This window comes from Catharus ustulatus, chromosome 18 (assembly GCF_009819885.2).
Source record: "Catharus ustulatus isolate bCatUst1 chromosome 18, bCatUst1.pri.v2, whole genome shotgun sequence".
Lineage (NCBI taxonomy): Eukaryota > Metazoa > Chordata > Aves > Passeriformes > Turdidae > Catharus > Catharus ustulatus.
Window position 1 is genome coordinate 10,982,834 of NC_046238.1, and position 23,429 is coordinate 11,006,262.

The 23,429-nt window shown below is 40.6% G+C and overlaps 2 protein-coding genes across 9 annotated transcripts in view; one reads left to right on the forward strand and one right to left on the reverse strand.

Moving 5' to 3' along the window:
- The first annotated feature begins 71 nt into the window (after positions 1 to 71).
- LOC117004603 (melanotransferrin-like) lies at positions 72 to 16,163 on the forward strand. Of its 5 annotated transcripts, none has more exons than XM_033075498.1 (18): positions 72 to 100; positions 2,713 to 2,850; positions 4,325 to 4,488; positions 4,850 to 4,949; positions 5,355 to 5,531; positions 5,710 to 5,872; positions 6,000 to 6,064; positions 6,718 to 6,875; positions 7,349 to 7,535; positions 8,170 to 8,318; positions 8,518 to 8,608; positions 8,905 to 8,973; positions 9,227 to 9,409; positions 9,689 to 9,845; positions 10,524 to 10,606; positions 11,378 to 11,562; positions 11,881 to 12,067; positions 12,337 to 16,163. In XM_033075498.1, exons 2-18 carry the CDS (start codon positions 2,796 to 2,798, stop codon positions 12,384 to 12,386), a joined length of 2,223 nt encoding a protein of 740 aa, XP_032931389.1. In that variant the 5' UTR covers positions 72 to 100; positions 2,713 to 2,795; the 3' UTR covers positions 12,387 to 16,163. The 5 variants fall into 5 exon arrangements, 4 of the variants coding, with proteins under 4 accessions (XP_032931389.1, XP_032931387.1, XP_032931388.1 ...); XR_004419652.1 differs by lacking the exon at positions 72 to 100 and having other exon boundaries at positions 141 to 2,850; positions 12,337 to 12,505; positions 12,599 to 16,163; XM_033075496.1 differs by lacking the exon at positions 72 to 100 and adding an exon at positions 141 to 620.
- Positions 14,182 to 23,429, reverse strand: part of PRR14L (proline rich 14 like) — a 19,372-nt gene continuing 10,124 nt past the window's right edge. For 3 of the 4 annotated variants that reach the window (XM_033075489.2, XM_033075491.2, XM_033075493.2), the window contains 5 exons: positions 20,372 to 20,440; positions 19,438 to 19,606; positions 19,057 to 19,163; positions 18,027 to 18,098; positions 14,182 to 17,396 (listed from right to left, as the gene is read on the reverse strand). In XM_033075489.2, coding sequence (XP_032931380.1) covers positions 17,120 to 17,396; positions 18,027 to 18,098; positions 19,057 to 19,163; positions 19,438 to 19,606; positions 20,372 to 20,440 — 694 coding nt within the window. In that variant the 3' untranslated portion in view covers positions 14,182 to 17,119. Of the gene's footprint in view, positions 17,397 to 18,026; positions 18,099 to 19,056; positions 19,164 to 19,437; positions 19,607 to 20,371; positions 23,427 to 23,429 lie in introns of those variants that run through there. The other variant, XM_033075492.2, reaches the window with a different exon arrangement.

Here is a 23,429-nt window from a genome sequence, read left to right on the forward strand (position 1 = left end):
GGGCCACGGCCGTGAGGGGAGCGGGCGGGGCTGAGGGGAGCGGGCGCTGCAGTTCCCTGAGGGGTTCATTCCTGAGGGGAGAGCCGGCATGGGGATACGGGTGTTCTTCAAAGGGGGCTTTGATATGTGGGGAGGGCTTTGATATGTGGGGAGGGCTGTTCTCTTGGCGCGGGGGGAAAAGGGGCCCTCGCTGAGGCGATGTGGAGCGGGGATAGGGCCGGCCCTGAGGGGACGGGCTGTGGGAACATTTCCCAGGGATGCAGAGTGGGAACAGGGTGGGGGTTCCTGAGGATTTGTGTTCTGGGGATGAAGCTGTTGTGGGCTGTGCCCAGCGGGAGGAGGAGGCTGCTGCTGGGGAGTTCAGGATGAGGTAGATGTGGGTTCAGCTGCTTTTCAGCCTTGCTGTTGACAGACAGGTAAGTTATTTGCCCCAGGTATGGGAGCACCAGGAATATCAGGGCAGGGATTTTAGGGAGAGGACACACGACATGGGACAGGCATAATGCTGTTCCTCCAAGTGAGATGTCTGGCTGGGTAGTGCAGTAACATCCATTCCTCCTCTGGTGTCCCTTGCCTGGCTGTTGCCTGGCTGTCTGCTGCCCAGGGTGAATTTTATAGAGGTTATTTGATTTTCCACTCTCTTAGATCCGTCCCTAGATGAATAAATGCTACACTGCCTGGAAGTAGCTAATCACCTTTGTCTGACGGTGGCAGAGGGGTAGTTTCATACCATGAATCAGTAGGAAGAGAATTCAAGCGTCCTGGCACTGTTTCCACATCCTCAGTGCTTTAGGACATGGTCTTCAAGCAAGCTGGTTAATTTAAATTCCTGATTTAGATTTGTTTATTTTCCTGACTAGGCCTAAATGAAGTCTACAACACCTTCGTGTCATTCTGCCTGTTTTTACACATCACCAAAGGCAGTGGTATCTGTATGAGTATCTTAGATGTGTACAGGAAAGCCTTTCATTGTTAAATATCTACAATTTGAGGGAAAATCCAGATACAGCCCTCATGAAACAGTAATATTATTAGCTGACTGAATTGTTGGGATTTGCCTATCCTGTACATAATGGTGGGATTGGCAGGAAATAAAACCTCAAAGAAGGTAGGATTTGATGCTGTTAGATGCTTTGGTACAAGCCCTGCAAGAACCATTAGCTTTGATGTGTAAGTGCACCCCACTGGTGGGCCTGACAGACAAGTTTCCCCAGAACAGACTGAGAAGTGATTCAGAGTGTAGTTAAATCTAACACACTTGTTTATGGTATAAAATAATTGTCACAAGGCTAAACTGATCAGTAATCTACCCTGATCTAATTTTTCTCCTTGGAATTAAAAGTAAATATGTGGACATGTGACTGTTTTAAAATTCCTTTTATCATGTGTCTTATATTTAGATTTTTTTTTTAACATCTGGTAAGATTATATAGATACACTCACTGAGGGATAACATGTACTTCCCTAAGGGTAGTGAGCTGTGCTAGGCCTCTGTAGCTGAGCCAAGTCAAAGAGGGGATTCATACCACAGCTCCTACCACAAAGAAGGGAATGGAGGTCTTGGGGCTTGAGAACATTTATTCAGGGAGTGCAGGAAGAAATGAGAAATGCCTCAGGCTGGATGGGGCTTGGAGCACTCTGATTTAGTGGAAGGCATCCCTGCCCTTGGCAGGGCGTGGGCTTTAAGGTCCCTTCCAACCCAAACCATCCTGTGATTCTGTGTAACTTCTGTCATCAGATCGGTGGGAAACAGCACCTCAACCAATGTTGCAGATCCTGGAGAGGGAACTTGTGAAACTCAAGAGATAAGCAATACCTGAGTGTGAAAGAATCAAGTGGGGAATGATGACTGAATCCATAGGAAGGGTACCTAAGGCAATAAAAGAAACCTGGGAAAAGTATCTGCAAAAGCACATGAAGTAGACAAAGCACCAGGGAAATCTGTAAGATGAAGAAGGAAAACAAAAGTGGTATAAAGACTCTGTTCCTCCAGAAATCTTGGAACAGTTCTTTCCTGAACAGGAAAGATGAAACCATATTAAAAATATGTTATACATCATCAGACCCTTCTGCTTATATATAATATATAAATAAATGGGTTTTTTTTCCTGCCATAGAATTAATGATGTTAATAGCTGCTGTAGAGTAGTAGAGGTAATAATACTTCAGGTTAAGTATTAGAAAATAAAAGAATAAGGCAGTTTGGATGAGATTGCTGGGCTGGAATGGAATGAAGAGAATCAAGACAGTCAACAGTGTCCCAACTCTGTTCTGAATTCTTAGGGAGGCATAGGATTACATTTTGTTTAAAATTACTCAGTAGATAAGGCATTATCAGGTGACAAAAAAAACAAGGCAAGAAGGACCCTTCAGTATTGTAGTGAGATATGGTCAGTAGTTTGGATAATTCACTTAGCTTTAGGTATCATTTTGTAAGTTTGGTGTAAGTCTTGCCTGTCTCCCAAAGGCATTTGGGTGCCTTTTGAAACAGCAGAAGTACTATTTATTTCTAAAGCAGAGGCTTACATGTCTTTCTATGTCTGATAAAAACAGAGCAGAAAATACATGGATATTTTCCATCTGCAGGTAGGAAAGGAACACTTTCCCTTCCTCCTTTACATGCAAGGATATACCATCCTCTGACAGTTCGTTTGTTTCCTTAAATCTTGGTTTATCCTCGTTGATGTCTAAATCCCCCTTGTTATCTTCCAGAAGCTTTGGTCATCTCTGTGGAATTCCTGGTATGAGAAGGCAGAGCGTCAGGGTAGAGAGAAGATCCTTGCTGAGCTGCTGTAATGATGAAGGCAGTGATTTTAACTGTCCTAATCACCTTCTCTTTGCTGGCTTCAGGTAAGGCTGATGCAGAGAGGGAGAGAGAAAGGTTGTCTCTGGGTGAGTGACATTCAAACTAATAAATGCTTCGGGTTTGCTTTCCTCTGTGCAAAGAAAGAAGTTGCAGTTAGAGCTGTGCTGTATTTTTTTCTGTTTGATCATTGGCAGATGGTGACCCTGGTTGTTTTGAAGAAGCTTGATGTACAACTTCCTTAGTAATTCAGTGAGGGTTTGTTTCCTTGGAATAGTTGAGATCTGTGTTCTCATTAGCGGTGTCAGAATGAAGCAGGGGACCTCAAGCTGCTCCCCTCTAAAACCACTATGGGTTCTTGGAATTGTGCTGAATTAATGACAAAACAAGTGGAGGACTAATGCCTGATGCTATGCTCAAAGAAATCAAAACTTCCATGATTTAATTGTACACATTGCTAGTATTAATAGTTCTCCAGAGAGTGAAATGCTGAAACATCTGGAAAGGACAGTGTTACAGATACTGTGGCATTTTCTGTGTACTCAGTCCTGGTTTTAATTACATGGCTTGAGAGTCTCTCGAGTTATATAACTGCATGCTGTTTTTGTGTACCACAATAACTTTTTCCCCTTCTTAAATGTCTAGGATCTTCTTGGAGGTGCATATGATGATATATTTCAGAGTAGAATGCATTTCAGAGGAATAATACAAGATGGTATAATTGCAGCCTAAGGCAAAAGATTAAAATTTTTTGGTATGTCTGGATTGCTTTAAGATGTAGTTTTATAGTTGGTTTAAACCCATTGAACATCCAAGTCTTTCTGAACAAGGAAGTTGCACCTTCACCTCTACCCTTAAATGCATCTTTTTGATGTGTGAAAGCACCAGAGGAAACAGCAGAGCAAAGGTTAAAAAGATGGCCTGTATTGATAACCAGGGACAGCAGTAAAACAGATAAACCCTGGGGAATGCATGTTTACATCAAGATTAGAAGGTCTGTGCTCTGACAGAGTCACATCCCAGTTGACTTGTTAGGAGAAGAACTGCACTCTGGTAACAGGAAGATGGCTACCCTACATTGTAAGTGCCATTCCTTCTTTGCTATCCCAACAGGAAAACAGCCAGTAGCCATAAACACATCCTTACCTTTGGCTCCTCCTGATCTTGGGTGGCAGCCTTTCCTAACCTTCACTAAGGAAGATTCTGTGGCAAAAGATCTTGCCATAATAATTGCTGATTCTTGAAAAATCTGCATAAAACTATTTGGTTGCTTTCAGTCAAAAGGAAGCAAAGAGAGATATTAAACAGCATCAAATGTTCTCATGTTGGGCAAAAGTGACCTTGGTCACATGAGGGCCTCTCTTGGGTGCCTCTGAGTGTGTGTGTATGTGGGTGTAAGTGAGCACAGTCAAGCCATTGGAAAGTTAAATAAAATAGAATAACCTCTCTCTTCCATAAGGGTTAAACTGAGGGGTTTTTAATGAAATCCTACAAATCTTGACTTCTTTTTTGACCCTACAGGGAAGAAATTCCGATGGTGCACCCTTTCTGACCTGGAACAAAGAAAGTGTGCTGAGCTCTCCAAGGCGCTTACGGCTGTGCTTCCCCTCACCACTGCCAGTTCCTTTACTAGGATTTCTTGCATCAGAGCCCACAACACATATGACTGCATTGATAAAATCAGAGTGAGTTCACAGAGACTTTAAAAACTGATTTTGTGTCCAAGTCATCTTGGAAAAGTAACTGGTAAACAGAAACTATGGGAAAATAAAATGATACTGAAATAATTGTACTGCTTATATGACAAAGTACAGAGTCAAACTTGAGAGGCAAGAATTAAATCCTGTGAGCATTCTACCTGATGTTCTGTTTTATCCCAGCTGATGTCTTTGCAGTCTCCAAGAAATAGAGAAAGCTGCTTAGAAATAAATAGACAAAAGCAAACTACTAAATTAAAATTTGTTCAGGTGGAAACTGTGGTCTTGAACCTTCTATTTGTTTCCTTGTAAAGACACTTGTTTTGAGGGTTTTGGTGTTGTTTTAAAGGCAAATAAAGCAGATGCTGCCTCCTTGGATGCTGGAGATGTTTACTCTGCTGTAAAGCTGTACGGTTTGGCAGTGGTGGCAAAGGAGATCTATGATCAAGGTAGGCTGGTAAAGCTGAAGAATAAACTGTGCTTCTGATTTGGCTAAGAAATGGCTCTGGGTTTCTTGAAAAAAAAAATCAGAATGTTTTTACTAACTTTGAAGGAATATGGAGGTGTCTAACAATTGTTTCTGAAATACTTAATGATGATGAATAAAATACCAGTGGTACTTTGCATCCAGTAGCCTTTCTACCCGTGGTACTGACAAACTTGCATTGTTTGTTTGACAAGGTGCCATGCAGCCAGTACATGGTTAAGTTCCTGGCACCAGTAGCTACATTGAAAAGCCCTAAGATAATTTCTTCTTTAGCCGTGTTCACTGGAGTAGTTCAGCTCCTCTTCAGAGATGAAAGCTGCAGAATTGAGATTTTTTTTTTTCTGTTCCACATTTTGTGTTATTGCAGGAAACTGTGTGTTTGCTGTAGCCATTGCCAAACGAGGAACCCTGGATATCCGGAGCCTACGAGGGGTGCGCAGCTGTCACAATGGAGCCAGGTGGACATCAGGCTGGAATATTCCACTTGGCTTTCTCCTTGCAAGAAATTATCTTTCCTGGGATGAGGCACAACCTCTGAGCCAAGGTAGGTGATGAGAGCTATAGGGCTACCTCTGGACACAGTGAAAGTAACTGAAATGGCAGCAGATATAGGAAAAACTACTTATGGCCATGATATGTTTGGCCCCTTTTCCTCTTCTGATTTTTTTCCCATTTGACTTTTTTCTTTCTTTTTGTTTTGTTTTTTCCCCCTACACCTGCAGCAATTAGTGAGTATTTCAATGCAAGCTGCATCCCTGGGGTTGGTCTTGCTGCTCCCCGACTGTGCGCTCTCTGCCAAGGACAAAAATCCTATGTCAGAGACAGGAACCACTTCTGTGAGACAAGCAATAATGAACCCTTCTATGACTCCGAGGGAGCCTTCAGGTGAGCTCTGGGACACTGGGGCTGAATTCACTTTTGGGGGAAAAAGAACTTACAAGGTAGGAAAAAGAACTTACAAGGTAGGAAAGCCAGGTGAAATGTTAATAGGACGGCCTTTGTCTTCCTGCAGGTGCTTGAAGGATGGAGTGGCAGATGTTGCCTTTTTAGATCATCTAAGAATTATGAGTACCACAGGTAATCTTAGAAATGCAGTTTTCTTTTAATCTCTGGCTCTGTTCTTTCCTGCAAGGATGTTTGACAGATATGCCTATATTTTTGTTGTTTCCAAGGAAAATTCAATCCCTGCAAGCAGTTCAGTGATATTTCTTGGCTCTCCACACAACTCAGACAGAAACAGAACAGGAAAGTGTGAGTGAGCAATGATTGCTCACAGGAGATTCTTAGAATGGGCGCAGACAGGTGACTTCATTAGATGTGTCTCTGACACAGCTGTCAGTACTTGCTTTGCCTGAGTTACAAGATTCCTTTTAAAATTCAGCATATTGAGCTGCACAACTGTGAAGTTCCTGTACACCTTCCTTGTACTTTTAAACTCAAGTGAGCTCTGTAACAAAGCTGGTTAGCAGTAGTATTTGCAGGTAAGTATTTTTAAATAAACGTAATTACAAGGGTACAGCTTAAAGAGTATTTTGAGCAGCTCTGGCTGAGGTCCCTCTCTTTGTTAAGACAAGTATTTACCAAAAACAACTTTCCCCAGTGTGCTTGGTCCACTGTGCTGCCTGCATAACCTTTAGCACCCTTCACTGAAAAACTTTGTTCATTCCTTCTCTGTGCCTGCTGCCAAGTCAGGCTCCTGTCACAGACTCATGAGCGTTTCCTTGTTCCAGAGTCAGAACAACAGGAATATGAACTCTTGTGTCCTGATGGGTCCACAGCTGAGCTGACTGAATACAGCACCTGTAACCTGGGCAAGGGGCCTGGCCGCGGCATCGTCACCCGCAACAACTTCCAGAAGATCACCAACAAATTTCTTAGCATGATCCAAGTGAGTAAATATTGTAAGCTGTCCAGACACAGTTTTTTCTTCCATCTCAGTGTGGCAATTATGACCCATGTTCCCTTTTTTCTTGAGAAATTTATAGTTAGTGTGAATAAAGTGCTAAAAATTGTTTTGGGGAAGGATCTTGCATTGGCTTGTGTAAGATTTTGCTTTTTTCTGAAGTGTTCTTCTGTAGGAGGCTGGGAATAAATCAGTAAAGAAGGGGAAGATGCCATAATACACAAACTGGAAAATGGCTAATGATGTTCATCCTGCCATGGAACTGGAATCAATTTTTTTCTAGCTGAAGGAGACTCATAGGTTCAGCCAGGGCTCACTTCTCTTCATCTCTTTTTCTCAACTTATAAATAGTATTTGCTATCTTGACCACTGATACAAAGGGAGGGAAGGCTGAGGCTGCCTCTTGCTGGAAGAACGAGCAGATTTGTTGCAATTTAAAAGTGTTGTTCTTGTCCTAGCGCCTCTTTGGGCGTAAAGGAAAGGAAAGAGACAGATTTGAACTCTTCAGTTCAGCAGCCTTTGGGGGGAAGAACCTGCTGTTCCGAGATGCCACTCAGCACCTGCAGCTTCTTGAGGAGCAGCTGGAGATTGCCTATGTCCTTGGTCTGGATTATGTAGCTCTCCTTAAGGGACTCGGCCATGAAGGTGAGAACTGTGGATGTTACAATTCCTCCAAAGCCATCTTCCCCCAGCCCCTGGAACTTGCTATAATAGATAAGGTCTCCTAGGTACCAAGGTTGAGCCAAATTCCTTAAGAATTTGGTCACACTCTAACACTTTGGAAGATAATAGGTTAGAAATTAGTTTGTGTAATTGGTCAGTTCACCTTTAGAACTTCTCACTTAGATTGGATGCTGTTCTTTGTATAAACTTTTATTGGCTGTAGTTTGAATCCCCCCTGAACTTATAAATATGACTGTCTCTCCTTTGTTCTGAGAGAATCCTGCTTGACCACCCTTCACATGAAATAAAGATTCTTGTGGAACTCGTCAAGTAAGGCCTCCCGTCCTTTCTCTGCTGGCTAATGGAAGCTCCTGAGAGATGGCTGATCGATATTAGCACTCTCAGGTCCTGGTAAAACAACTACCAGGGACCAAAAAGAAAGCTACAGAGAACCATTCCAGAGGACTGGAGTTAAGGAAAGGGAAGAGAAAGTTCTCTTTCCAATTATTCCTCCTTGCAGGCACAAATGCATTTACCTGAACATCCCCTTAACATACAACAGATTGGTGCCCTGGTGACATGACATGACTGGTGATGTGATCTGCTCCCATTTCAGGGAGCTCTTTGGACAACAGCGTTGTGCGCTGGTGCTGCATCAGCGATGCTGAGCTTCGCAAATGTGAGGAGTGGGCACTGAACATCAAATCCGACCCGTTAGTCTGTGTCCAAGCCACTTCCATGACCAAATGCATTGAAATGATCAAGGTAGGAGACTCCTTCTGCTCGGGGTATAGGACTGCACAGGGTGTGTATGTCTTGTTTGAACTAAAGAGAGGGATAAGTGAGAATGAGAATGAGAAGGAATTTATGCAGGGGAATTTCCAGCCAGTGGAGAAGTCCTGTTGCCTGGATACACAATTCATGCAAATCCTGGTTTTGTTATTTCCTCTAATGCTGCTGGCAGAGTAGTGAGGCTGATGCTGTCACCCTGGATGCAACACACGTGTACATTGCAGGGAGATGTGGACTGGTGCCTGTAGCTGCAGAATGCTATGGTGAGTTCTCATGTGACCTTATCAAGAAGAGAGGTGATGAAAAAAGTACTGTTAAGAATAGAGTTAAATTTCCATATTTTGTGATGGAGTCATTATAAATGTCCAAATGTCCAAATACTCTTCCCAGCTCTTCCACTAACTGGCTCTAGCATTCAGTCTGTTTATTTTGTCCCTTCTGTTAAAGGGACAATGGTGCTGACATGGCTGAAGAGGATCACAAGGGTTTTGAAGAAATGCTGCCATGTAAAAAGAATGACAACAGTTTCAAGATCCTTAATGTTTATCTCTCCTTCCAGGGGGAGATTGTGCCCCAGCAGCTGAGACCATGGAGAAAACAGGGAAACTAATTCATCTTAAGCACAAAGGTAAGAGAAACTTGGAGAAGGAATAAGGTCTAGATTTTCCTGAGACTGCTCTAGGGTTTATGTAAGAATGTATTTGTGTGTTGGTTTAGAATAGTTTTCTGTGGAAGGATAAGAGCTTTGTGGCTAAGCAAAGGGTGTAGATCTTGTACTGTAACTGAAGATACTGTGACAAGATGAAGGAGGGAAGCGGGGCTGTGCCCTTCTGGAATACTTCATTGCCATGGTCTAACTAGCTGTTGTCATTGTTTCACAGCACTACCACCCGTTTATGCTGTTGCCCTAGCTAAGAAAAGTGCCAAACAGATTCACATCCATAACCTTAGGGGAAGGCGATCCTGCCACAGTCACCTGTACAGTCCTGGAGGATGGCTGCTTCTGTCCAGACACACAGTGGGAGCTCAGCAGAATGATACTGACAACTGTGATATTGCCTCTGGTAAGGGCTGCTCTGGGTTCTCTCTTAACTAGAGCAGGAAAATCTGAAGCTCTAAATTCAGGAATGAAATAGAGAGGGGGCCGTGAGGATACAACAGCAACTGATGACTTCAGTTTCAGAGGGTGTTGAAGCAGCTTTTCCTCATATTTGACTATGTGTCACATTATTTAGCCCTCTTCTTGCTAGTTGTGAGGATGAAATTCCTTTCCTGTCTTTTCTCATATGTGTAGAGGCTTGGGAACATCTTGCCTTAATCTCACCTGCGTTTTCTTTACTCAGTTTACCAGAATTACTTTTGGAAGGGCTGCATGCCAGGAGCAGATGGAAACCTGTGCAAGGTGTGCATCGGAGATGGTGAGGTGGAAGGAGCTCGTGTGTCCAGCAGATGTGCTGCAAGTCACAACGAACGTTACTACGGCAATATGGGAGCACTCAGGTGAGCTTTTTGTGGGAGTCAGAAATGCAGAGCAACAGCCAGAATTGCCTTATTGTTTTGCTGATTTTTATTTTTGAAGGTTTTTTTCCCCCTATCTGTTAAGCATTTGGCTGTATAAATTTTTGCTAGTGTGTGTTTTGTTTTGGTTGCAGTTGCTATGGGATGTTCAGCTGACTGATGATTTAAAATGGTCATGAAACCATTTCCAGAGCAAGGCAATGCTTCCAAACATGTAAGGCTTAGAGCATTGGTACTGACTCATTAAAGGGAAGGGATGAAAGAAGATCAGAGAGCAGAGGTGCTGTGGTAAGAAGCAGTGTAGCATACAGGAGGTAATAAATAGAGTGAAAATATAAAAAAAAATAAATAGTTGAATACAAAGAGAAGACTATTAAAGGTGAAAGCACTCTTATGAAATATACATAATGCATTTAGTTGAATTCCATTCTCTTCTTCATAGGCGTGGGTGAAGGTGCACATTGTGCAGCAGCTTTGTTTTGTGAGCTGCTGTAAGGAATGAAAAGGATTGTCTTAGCAAATCTCTGTGCTGGGATCACCAACATATTCCAAGTGATTAGAGATAGGAGGGATACTTCCAGATTTTAGCTTCAGATGACCATCCAAATGTCAGTCACCATGTAGTCCTGCCTTTGATCACTTGTTTTTTTCTTGCATTAGGTGCCTAGTTGGCAATCCCAGTGGAAGAAGCTTTGGAGATGTAGCTTTCCTGGAGCACTCAAACCTGCTCCAGAACATAGATGGTAAGATGCAGATATTCCCTTTCCCTTTGAAAATATCAATGAATGTCAGTTACTTCCCACAAAGCAACCATCATTCAGGAGGATCAGCCTTTACAGGTTTAATCTAGGTCCATGAAGTTGTGTTTGTAAAGGGAAGATTTCTGGAAGCCTTCTACATGTAGGTGTTCCAGTAAAGCTCAACACTTAGATATTGTAAGAGAGGAAAGAACAAGGTGTGTGTTGGGATAATCATCCTTGGAGACTGCACTAGACTTCTGGAAAGATCAAAGCTTTAAAAGGAGAACCAAAAGGAGAAAAGGAACCCTCATTAAAGCAAAATAAAATTCTATTTTAGGCAATTTCAGTAAGAGAAAAGACTTCTAAGACAGGAGTCTCTCTAAAATCAAATGAAGGTAGAAGGGGCTGGAAACCCACAGGAATTCCTGCAGCAATTAGCAGTTTCTTTGGGGAAGCAAAGGGCATGCAGGCTGAATTGCTTTGTTTCCAGAAAAGGATCTGGTTACAGATGCAAATGAGACATGATATGCTGTTCATATGCCTTGATATTATTCTAATTTAGTTGATAGGTGCAGCTTAAGTTCGCTGACCTCAGTGAAAACACTCCCCTGGTTCGTACGCATTCCAGAGAAATGACCACATAGCCCGCTGTGTTTGTTTTGAACAAATTGACTAAACTTCTCCCTCTCAAGTTTTAACATTTTATTTGAGATTCACCCTCTCTTCTGCTTTAATTTTTCAGAAGGATAACCTTTCACTTTATGTTCTTTTCAGATCTGGGCAGCTCTGGTTGGGCAAAGGGTTATACCCCCCTTGACTTTGAACTGCTGTGTCCGGACGGAACCCGCGCCGCAGTCACGGAATGGGCAGGCTGTAACCTGGGCCCCATTCCCCCCAGCACAGTCATGACTCGACCAGTCACTGTCACTAAAATCTCTGATTTCCTACTGAAATCTCAGGTATGACAGCTAACAGGGAAAAGCTTGGCATGTTACCATTTGTTATGTACAACTGCTGAAAACCCTTTCAAGATGAAAAGCTCTATATGCTAGTGCCTTCAGATCCAATACAAAAGAATTAAAAATAGGCATAAGATATTGACAAAATAATTATTTGGATTCTCTTAATTTTGGCACCAGTTCACATTCCACAGAGGCCATACTTCTGCTGAGAAATAAGGCAATGTAAAGGTGCATTTTTTTTACTAATAAGAATAGTGCTTGATAAAGTAATACTAATGACCCAAGCAGTTAAACTTTTATTCCTTTTCTATTCAGGAATCTCTGGGAAGCAAATTGGATTCTGAATTCCAGCTCTTTCAGTCATGGAAGTATGGTGAAAGTGATCTGCTTTTCAAAGACACTACTCAACACCTTGTTCATGCAAGTCACCTGAGCTATCAGGACATCCTTGGAGAGTCTTTCATGCAGCTGGCAGAATCAGTGTTTAATTGCACACCTGCAGGTAAAGTCAAATTCTTAATTCTGAGTTAGAGAGCAAGGCAGCAGGCAGCCTTCTGTGCACAGCTCTGGCCCTTTTGTTCAGACTGCATGCAGAAGTGTGTTCTACCTAATCCTGTTGTAACAAATTTCTAAGGGACGCTCTGTTAGACTAATGAGATACTAAGTTGGTAACTGCAATTCAAAAGGGGAATTTGACCTCTATTTTGCTGTTTTATCTGAAGAACTTACTACTTTTGAAGCTGAAACCATCTCTTTCTTACTGGTTTGTAGGCATCTTGGACTTCTGCAAACAGGATATCTGTGCATCCTCATCCAAGTGACATACAGAGGCTTTGCAGGGCACATAACACCAGCATTGTTGCTGAGAACAAGGAAAAGAACAACATGCAAGTCCAACCAATTCAAAGCAATCAGCAAGGAAACAGTCATCTCTAGAAATGTATGCTGAACACCTTTTTTTTTTTTTTTCTAGCAGATTTTATGTTTATGATGATGTAATACTGCTCATATGTCACTCCTTTCTTTTTTGGAGCATGGCAACATGGGGAACAGCACAACCAACAGCACAGAACTAGGATCAGCATTGTGGAAAGAGCAGGGCCAGTACCATGGACTAAAATACAGACTGGTATGAGTGGCACAGGTTAGTTGGTAGTTTTGCCTTTTTTGTCTTATGAACAGTTTCTATCCACAAACCCAAATCAACTGACATTTAGCTACTTGCAACATTGTCTTCTATATGAGTGATTTTGTTTGCAGTTACATAGTCCCTGCTGAATGCTTATATGTATTTCTTCTTTAACCAATTTTTACTAGTAAATCAAAACATTTTTTCTCACCAATAAATGCATTAAGATATTTAATAGCCAGCAGAACTGGATGCTTACAGCAATGGAAAGTGCCTGAACGTGATCTGCAGCCTTTTGAGCAGAAATCATCAGTTCATCATCTGTATCATGTCAATACATGTCCCAGTATGGTGACAGAGCCAAATCCTCATATGCTGTTGCAGCCAGGGAGCTGCAGCCCCGAAGGAGCAGGGAAAGAGCAGGATGCTGGTTTAGGCCTCCCAGGTGTTCCTGCCTTTCTTTCCTGGAGCTTCCCTGCCATCTGTGGGGTCCATGTGCCACTGCACTCAGAAGGGAGTTCTGAGAACACAGTGAAGAAATGCATCTGGCAGTCTAGCTTGGCCAAGAGCAGCATGCAGCTGATCAGGGATAAATTAAAAATCTGGGTTATACACAAGATTTTATGGATTGGAAGGGCAGGGATGTTATTTTCTGACACAGGCATTACAAATGCTTACTAGGCCTTGTTGATGATCCTGTGCTCCAGCTTTGAGTCACAGACATCAGTGTGCTGCCTTGCACAGCCTGGGGTACATGAACCACTGACCAGCCTCAGCCTTGAATCTCAGCTCTGAGCTGAGCAGGAATGGCTGTGCTTTCTGTGGGCCCTGGCTCCTGCTACTCTGCTATCTGAAGAGAGGGGTGCTGCCTCAGTGCTCTGAATAGTAGCTGAGATCATGCTTAAAATCTCCCAGGCTGGGATGAAGGAACAGCAGAACTGCTGCTTTGTGCCTCAATAACAGCACACCCTGTTACTTAACAGTGCTGATCTCTGGAGATTTGATCTTTCTCCTCTGCAAGTAAGACACATTATCATGCATATTTACCCACACAAGCTTAAAGGCCTTAAAAACCTGAAAAGTTCTCAGAAAATTTTATTTCCATAAATTAAAAACACACACAAAAGAAACAGTAAAATTTTAGATTCACACAATATTGAACAGAAACAAAATGCCAAGAGCATGATGGAAGCTAATGGCACAAGTGTACAAATTCTCATTGAGCTATTTGTTAACTTGATAGTATCATATAGACATTTAATCCACAGTTACCATCCATATTCTAGAAAAGCACCTGGAACATAATATACCAAAGGCCCACCTGAAAAAAATACAATGAATGAGAACTGCTTGCAGGAAATCATATCCAGCAAGCACCAGAACTCAAATGTATGCAGACACAAGCCAGCCAGGCAAATGCTGTACCATACATTAAGGAGCCTTAGCTGCTCCAGTCACAGCATGATGAAAACAATGATTTTTTTTTCGTTTTGTTTTTTTTTTTGAAAGTGATCTTTCTATCTCTGACAATCAGCAAATTTAGCAAAGAGCTGCCTGGCTCTGCATAATTTACTCTTAAGAGACAGGACATAGTAAAACTTTTGCAATCCTTCTCAAGCTGTTCTAGTCATCAGTCTGTGATGTCCTTACCATGGTGACACAAAAACATCCTCACTGGAGTAGGTTCCCTTAATGAAAAGGGAAGTGTACATATCCTCCCGCTGGGGATGTATGCAGGACCCCAAAAGATGAATCCTCTACACTTTTTTCTTTCAATTAGCTGTGACAGAAGCAGCTCAGAATGCCCAGCTTTTGCCCAGTCATCACTCTCAGTGTACAAGCAGCAGCCACATGGAACATGGCTGTTCCACGAGTGCTGTAAACAGGAAGAGAGGTGGGAAAGGAAAATACTAAAAGTTCACAAGCTGAACTGACACCTGTATGCTGGAGGGGGGAAGAGATGCTTGGTCTCTATTAACTTACATTGTCATAAAAACACTAAACCAAAAGAGAATAATGCTGTGTGTATTTGGGTTTCCACAAACTAAGGTCTGGGAGAAGCTAGACAACTGCAATCTCATTTTGTAACTCCTCCAATTACTGTATACTAAAGAGAATTTGAGTGTTTTCTTTGCTCTGCTCTCTCTGCTTGTAGCTTGTATGAAAAAAGTTACAAAATCTCATTTCAATGCAGTCAGAAACAAGAGAGAACAGGGAAGAAAATTTTAAAAAACCCCACCCTAAACAAAGCAAGCAAAACCCAACATAACCCAAGGGAAAAGACTCATCACATTTTGTGTTTTGAAGCACATTAGAGGTCTGAACTTTTCCTGGACCCAAGTCTCTTCCCCCCCACCCCAATCTTGATTTCCTTGAAAGCCCCAGTAAGGTTACATCTTACTTGTGTCACAGCACTGGGAGCCTCCCATATTAATAGAAGGTGAATGAATGCTCTGTAACAATCCCATTCTACAGCATAAATCCATAAAAATATATCTCTCAATCTTGCTACCACTTTCAACTAGTCAATAATTGGGCTAATAAGCTAGCATAGGGAACTTTCAAACATTTTTTAGGAGGCATTTGACCTTTGTTTTTTAAGAATTTCTTTGTACAAAAATAAAGAGGATCAATTAGAATGTTCTACAACAGCCCAATAGGCTAACCAGAAAAATACTATATCAATATGTTCAAAGTTTGCCTTGTTCTTTACCCTCAAGCTCCAAACACTACTATTCTAAGTGTGCACTCCTCTATTTTCTTCAGTCTTCCTGATTAAAGATAGTTAGCTTTCAAAACAAGAATATAAACTTTTACAAATCCCAGCACATAAGCTGGAAGCAAAACCAACTCAGATTAGATTTCTTTCAAGGCTCAGGCACACACAGTGTAATAATCCTCTTCCATTTCTCTACTCTCAAAGCTCTGACATTCAAGATTTCCTGTTAATATTTAGTTTTCTGTTTGGTCAGTAACAGAAGTGGTAGAGCAACAGAAGATAGTGATGGTATTTGCAGTCCTGCATTTATTGGGACTTTATTAAAAATACCCACCCACTAGATATTTGCTCAATTTGAAGGTAAATAGAAACTCTATTATATGGGTAGATAAATAAGAAAGTGCAAGTTCAAATGACAAGTGAAAGAAAGAATAGACTAATTAAATTTGAGCATCCCAGCAATGACAGCTTTGCCTGAATAACTTCTCTAGGCACTAAGGGACAAAATTACCTGAACTGCAGCTAGCATTGGAATTATGCTTCAAGTTAAGTTTAACAGAAGTTATGCCAGAAGGGAGCTCTCTTCCTTCCAAAGGTAGAACTGAGAAATTGCCCAGTGTTGCATCAGATAATTACATTTGGCCTTACATAATGCAAACAATGTCCACACACTCAGAGGCTCTTTGTACAACACTGGCTATTATGTACAAGAACACTGTACAGAGAATATCTAATTATGAGCTACAGGAATTAGAAATCTAAAATGGTAAAAAACCCCCCTTCTTATTGACATTAAAATCAAGTTAGTATGAATGGAATTCAAATAACTTTAAAACAAGTATCAAAGATTCTGCTGGTGTTCCCTGCATGCAGCAGCTCAGCTCAATTAAAAATCTCTACATGCCTATGTATCCTGCAGCTTAACATCCTCATGGACCAATTTCTCCTCTGGAGAAGAGATTGGCATCAGCCAAGTAAGTAAAAAAAATCTGCTATTTGGGAAAAATAGTACTGGGCACCATTTTTCCTTAATACATTACCTTTTTTGAGTTGAATCATGTTAAAAGAAACATATACAAAGTGCAAGTTATTTAAAGTCTAATTATGTCGGGCTTCTGCTGCCTGGAGCCAGGAAGGGCAAAGAAACTTAGAAGGAAAAGGAACCTTCTAAGTTAACAGAAGGAATAAACAATTGAATGCAAACCTAGACAGTTACTTTTAATTATCAAAAGGTTAGTGGTATATCAAGAATGTATTTCCTAGAATTTTTCTTTATCAAACACCGTATCTCTTTCATCAGCTTGTTAAAAATAGCCATTACAGTAAACAACAGCAGACTCAAATGTGCAAACAATCTGGAGTACAGAGTTCTAGCATCACTGAAGGTGCACTACTTCCTCCTTGACACTCCTACTCTACCCCCAAAAGATATTTAAACATAATTAATTAAATATAAGCAGTAATTTCCAGAGAGGAAGGGTAAATTTCATGTGGCTGTGTTACACTCAAACAGGGACTTAGAAGAATCCCTCCAACAGCAAGTAAAAAAAAAAAAAAAATAGCACCTTGAAGAGGATCACAGCCAAAAAATGATTATCAGATGTTAGAACAGAGTGGCAGAGTCTGGTATGAAGAAGTCAGTGGATTTCTCCCAAGAAGAAAATACTAAAGAAGCTGACTGGACCACTTCCAGGTAAGTGGCTCCCTCAGATGCTGGAGGCCTGCTCCTGCTCAACCTCCTCTGCAAAAAAGGCTTCAAGGTCCATTAGCTTCTGACTCAGAAGAACATCTAACTCTGCACTCTGCAGTGCAGCTCTTTTTGCTCGGGTGAAACTACCCACTGCTTTGATTTTGCCTCGTGTCTTCCTTTTCCGGGGAAGAGTAAAGTCCTGAAATTCCAGAATCCGCTTTCTCTTTTGCTGGCTGACAGAAATCAAGTGTCCATTTTTCTCCTTGGGCTCCTCAAAGATTGTTTCCAAGCTCCTGGTAAAATTAAGAACAGAACTCATGAATACTTTAGCAGCAGCCACCTTACACTTCCAGGGAGACTGAGGGATTTCATAACCCAGGTAAACACACTTCTAACTCTTACATGTTTACAGCCCCTGCACACCTCTTGTAATTTATCTACAGCTCACACCTCCTACAATGCTCATTACTGCCAGCTGAGTTGTTATTCCTGCACAGACATTTGGGTAGAATCTCTTTGTATTTCTGTTCAAAAGCACAATTATAGAATCTTGATTTTACTGAACAAATAGGGTGGAACATTTGATGACAGGTAGTTACTGTCAATATTTCAAAGAACATGTAATTCCTTTTGAATTTTGAAAAGTATGTACTGTACTTTGATGGAGACTAGAATGAATGGATAGATGAAAAAAACCTACAAATCCATGCTTAACCAGCAAATTCTTAGTTCATATTCTATTTCACTTTTTCCCATCCAAACTGTAAGAGATACTATTTTCAAATTAATTTTCTCTAACAGTTCAAACTAGACCAATATTAAGAATATATCTCCCTCTTAGCTTTCATAGATTTCATCTCCTTCCCCCGCCACTAATTAATTTACATTTATCTTAAGTTTTCTTATTAGGAAGCAGAACCAACCTGGCAGGAGGAGGGGACTTATAGTTCTTGTTTGTGTAAATTTCTTCTAAACTAAATTCTTTCTTCTTAAGCCTGAAAAAGTAATCACAAATTTTAATCGAGATTTCACAAATCAATCTAGAAGGAAGAATCTCAAAACAACCTCTCTTCACAGCAAGTAGATTTACAAAAAACAAGTACTGTTTGCATTCTATGCCTAAATGCTAACTAATTATGCTTTAACTAACTGGGGACAAGGAGGAATGAAAAATGAGCTCATGAAGTACATAATTTCATAGAGTGTTTTTAGAAGGTTGGTGTCAAGACTTGCCCTTTCTGCAGAGATCAATATTCCTTCCAGCATTCTGTGATGCTTTGAAATAATGACACTCAAAAGGGGAAATCCTCTTCACTTTTTTGTGAAAGCTGAGAAAAAGTCTTACAGTTTAACAGATTAATACTTCATCCTTTGAGACTGATTGTAGTCATTGACGATTACCAAGCTGATCTTTGAAGAAATGCATTCCTTTGTCAAAGGTGGTGCCCGAGTTTAGAACAGAAGTCATAGCAGATGAAGTATGACTCATCTGAGCAGTATGACTAGCAGTCACACTAGATGACTGATTGGAAAACTTTATCAACATCTGGCAGTGATTCCCCACACTTTCACTGAGCTAATGCTTCCCTAAGATCATACCCCAAACAAAGAAAGAACTGTGAAGAAGTCAACACAATTTGCATCAACAGAACTTCCTAACAGATCACTTCGTCTCACTGTGCACTGCAGGTGGACTGATTTTCACTTAATCAATAAAAACTTCTTTCTTCTTCAGAAAAATGATTGCATTGCAGCTTGCTTTTTCACATTTTGCCTAAACTCCAGTCAGTAATTTTGATCCAGTTGCTAGAGCTGTGTCAATAATTTCTTGTAAAGGAAGTAAACATCAGATATCGCTCAACTGGGGCTGTATAAAATAGTGGTGGTAAGAGAAGCATTTATTGAAATTATGACACTCATATGCTTTGAGTCCATTTCAGAGGTACTGCTCACCTTTTTGGTTTGGGTAGTCCCATTGGAGTAAGGTTAGGGTCTGGCTTAGGAACAGTTTTCCTGATTCGGATCTGGGAGACTTTCTTTGGCCTCTTTTCTGCCTCCGTCTTATGAAAGAAAGGAGGAAAAGTTAAAATCAAGGAAATTAAAACCACACAAGTCAACGGAATTCCTCTTTATTCTGAATATTATCTATAGAACAAATATTCATCTCTGGTTTGCCACCTTCTTTCTGCTTGAATCAAAGCAAGCAGCAGCATAGAGTAGCACTGCAGCTTGTTTTCTCTCCTCATCTTTAACAGTTACTTGATAATATCCAGCAGCAGCAGCTTTAGCTTCTGGAGAACCAAGACTGAGAGTTTAAATATAAAATGAACTCACTTTTTTCAGTTCTGTGTCATCTTGGGATCTCAGACAGGCTGGAACAGAAGCATCTGCTTCATCAAGGGCAGGGATCTGGAGCTCAGACGCTGAAAGCCTGGGAGGAGATGGCAATGACTCTGGAAGTGCACGAGGCTTTGGTAACGGAACAGGGAATGAAGCTTCCAGACTGTAACAGAGGAAGAAGGGAACATGTGTGGATTGATACCCAAGTGATAATGTAACAGCATTCCATGCTCTCAGGAGATGGTCCTAAACTGCAATATGGGCACAAATAACCAACACAGTTCACAGATGCTGCCCAAGTAAGTGAACTCTGGTACACACAGACAGTCCAAACCTGCTGCATCCCACATTGATACGGGCACCAACTAATCTGCCAGAGTATTTGAACATGTCATTTTAAACCCATTCTTCCTTTCCATGCAGCTAAACTGTATACAGCTCTTTTTATCAACTACTGATAGAAAGGGATCAATCCTCCTTTTTTGTCAGTGAATTTCTTTGACACAACTATTAATCATACTTTTTGTTTACAGATAAAATACAGCTTTGGTACCTGCCATCCCTACACTTAGAAGGAACAGAAGGAAGTTTCAGCACCTATCATCCAGTTGCTCAGGCAGAAAGAACTTATATCCAAGTAAGGAATCAAACTTCTATAGTTTCACTGATTTGTTTCCTAAGAAGTGGCACAACATGGTTGAAATTAACAGAACTGTTCTGTGCAATGATCTATGTGGTGTTTGTATAACTGCCCCTCACTCTTCCCCATGACATCACCCACTCAGCTTACCTCACCCACTTCTTAATCAGAAAGCTGTTCTGGGAGTGAACTGCCAAAGCTGAAAGCCAAAATGACATAAGCAATGGCTTTCTGAGGAAGGTTATGATCCCACTGCTCAGAATAAATACCAATATCCCAGAGACTCACCGTATGGCATGGCCTGCAGTCTGCAGTGCTCCCATACTCTGCACAGGTAAGTGTGGTAACATGGCACAGCTGGGTCAAAAGAGGAATGAAAAAACAAAACAAAACAAGACAGACACAAATTAGGTCTACACTATAAAAAATGAGGGGAAAATTGTTAGTATAAACTGGACTGTAAGACAAGGTGCTCATATCAGGAATGAGAATGAAGGACTAAAATTATACAGAGGAAAGCCATATCTGCTGTTTAGGCCACTAGATTTCATTGTTAGGGAAACTGTCCCTCTTTTATTTAAAAATGGTAGTAATGAGAAAAGGAAATAAAGGCACAGAAAGAGAGTGAGACAGTAATTCTGAAAGTCATACTTATTTCTACATAATTATTAAAGTCTGAAAATTATAATTCTTTTTATGAAAGTCCATTTTCCTTATCCAAACCCCCAAGTTTTTACAATTGAAGTAATCAAAACACTTGAAGGATTTGGTTGCTAAAGAAAACAGTGCATAAAGGCAATACAGGTGAAAGGAAGTACTTCCATTAAATTAACTCCCTGTTGTCTCTAACTCCCACAGCCTGCAATAACCTTTCTTAATTGGAATAACCAAAGACCTTTCCATAAGGGTTGGTAATTACCAGAATTCTACAGCATGAAAGTCAGCACAGCAGTTTTAAGTCTTTTGATATTAAGCTTTACTTTTGTGCCCATACTGTTACCAGCAGGAAATCACTTGGGACAGCTTTTATTATATTCAACAGCAAATCTTGTACTTGCTGTTCTCTCAAAACAACAGTGAAATGCACTTCACTGTTCTGAAGCAAAGATGTTACAGCCAGACTGGAATTGTACAAAGGAAATGAAAACCAGCCGTGCTGGAAACACAGGGAAGTCCAACTGTACATAAAGAGGTCAGAAAGACCCACTTATTGTGTTTATCATTTATGGCAAAAACTGTAAAATTTTGTTTCAACATTCCACTCATTATTCCAGTGTTACTGGAACCTGTATCAATAGTGCAGCAGAGCCCTCTGTTAGAGACAGAGCTTCTTGTTTTATGCAATAATATTACAAAATTACAAGGATGAAGGAAATCACTTTAGAAACTTTTAATTCAAATATACATTAAATAGAAAAAATCTTCACTGAAAGAAATTATTTTATTGTTGACAGTGGAAGTTAGGTAGGGCAACTACTATAGTTCCTTGTTCTCCTGGTTAAGAACATTAATTATGAGTGAAATATTTTAAAGAGAACAAATCTTTTCCAGATGAAAATAGCCTGCAGAGAACTTTTTGATTTTTTCTGATTTTTAATTATCTTAAAACAGGCAAAGATTTCTGTCATAGTGGGAGCTCAAAATGCTTTTATACTTCACCAAACATAAATCTTATATTTATGGACCAAACATCTGAGTGGGGCAGATTTATGGCTGCCTCATATACACAGTTGTAAGGTATTTTAGAGAAAAAAGACCAAACTGAGTTTTACAGTATTTTAACTCTGGATTATTTTTCACTTGAAGTGAAAAGATTTGATTTGAATACTCTCCCTTTGGGAAAAAGATCACTCATAGCAAAGCACGCAATTTTCCAATTACTCTTTACGTCAGGAAGGAAATCCTCTTACACATGAGCTAACTGGATATGCTGTCCCGAGCTGCTGAGGAGCCTGCAGACTTAAGGATGTGGGAAAACTCCCAAGTTCTGATCTCCCAGTCCAAGGATAGCATGCCTCAGCAACACAAAACACTAAATTCACCTCATACACACAACTAAGTTTTAAAAAGGTATTTGTTTTGTTTTTAACAATGTGTTAAGGTTTTTTTTTTTTTTAAGTTTAGTGCTCAAACTGTACTTTACTGGTATGATCACCTTCAGAGCATGGAATGAAAATGGAAGCAAGTCTCACAGAATATGCTGCATGTTGCCTCTATGCCAAGATTATTCAACTTAATTCTTTTAGTGCAGACAACTCCAGAATGGAGCAGTGCTTTCATAAGCTCACTCACATCTTTGGCAGACATTAGAATTTATACTAACAAGTGATAAACTTTTAGGTATGTTACCCATTTATACAAAGCAAATTGCAGCACTGGTTATCTGGCAAGATTTTTGGTTACACTTGTGTCAATCTGTGACATAGATTAAATTTAACAGTACTCTACAGACTGCCACATTAATCAAAACAATTAATTGAACAGACTTTGCTACAGTGCTCGTGAGCTCTCTGTCCAGGAACTGCAAGGTGATGAATCAGGGACTGAACTGCCCTATGTTACTGAGGGATAAAGGGCAAAATCTTTGCTGAAGGGCATGCAAAAATCCTGTAACAGAGCTAGGAACTTCTTTAGTTCTTTTTATTAGAAAAATGTTTTTAAATGCTCATGGCAAAGTAAAATTAAATATGCAAAGTCGATTTCAGTCCTCCTCCCACTCATAACAAGATTGATACACAGAGAAAAATTCATTACCAATGTTAACTGGAGCTACATTTGCTTTTGCCAACATCACATATGAAAAGCCACAGCATGCATAAAGAGGTTTCAATTAGCATAGAATGGTCATGGAATACAATTAAAAATGTTACTGAACAACACCCCCCTGCCCTTTAATTCTTCCTAACCTGATATTGAGCATTCTACAGTAGTTCTAAGGGATATTTGTGGCTCAGACCTCTGAAAAAAACTCTCCTACCTCAGAAATCCAGTTCCTCTGCAGTCACTCTGAATAGACCTAATGAAGTAGCTCACCTTTTGCATTATATACCTTGATGCATGGTGTGTATATTTTGCGAGGGAGAAGAAAATAGAGTTAGCCATTCTGCCAAAACAGGACAGTATTAAAGAAGTGAAGGCAAATATATTTAAATTCAGCTAACAGGGTACTTCTTACTGTTCTGTAAGAAAGGATCTTCCACGCTGAGCCATTCCTGGAGCAGAATATGAAGATCTGGAACAGGAGAAACTGACCCTCCAGTGCAAGCTGCAATTACCCTCTCCCTCCCAAAAAGGAACAAGTATATACCCTGCACACATTTAATCTCAGAAATAAGTTGATGGGTTT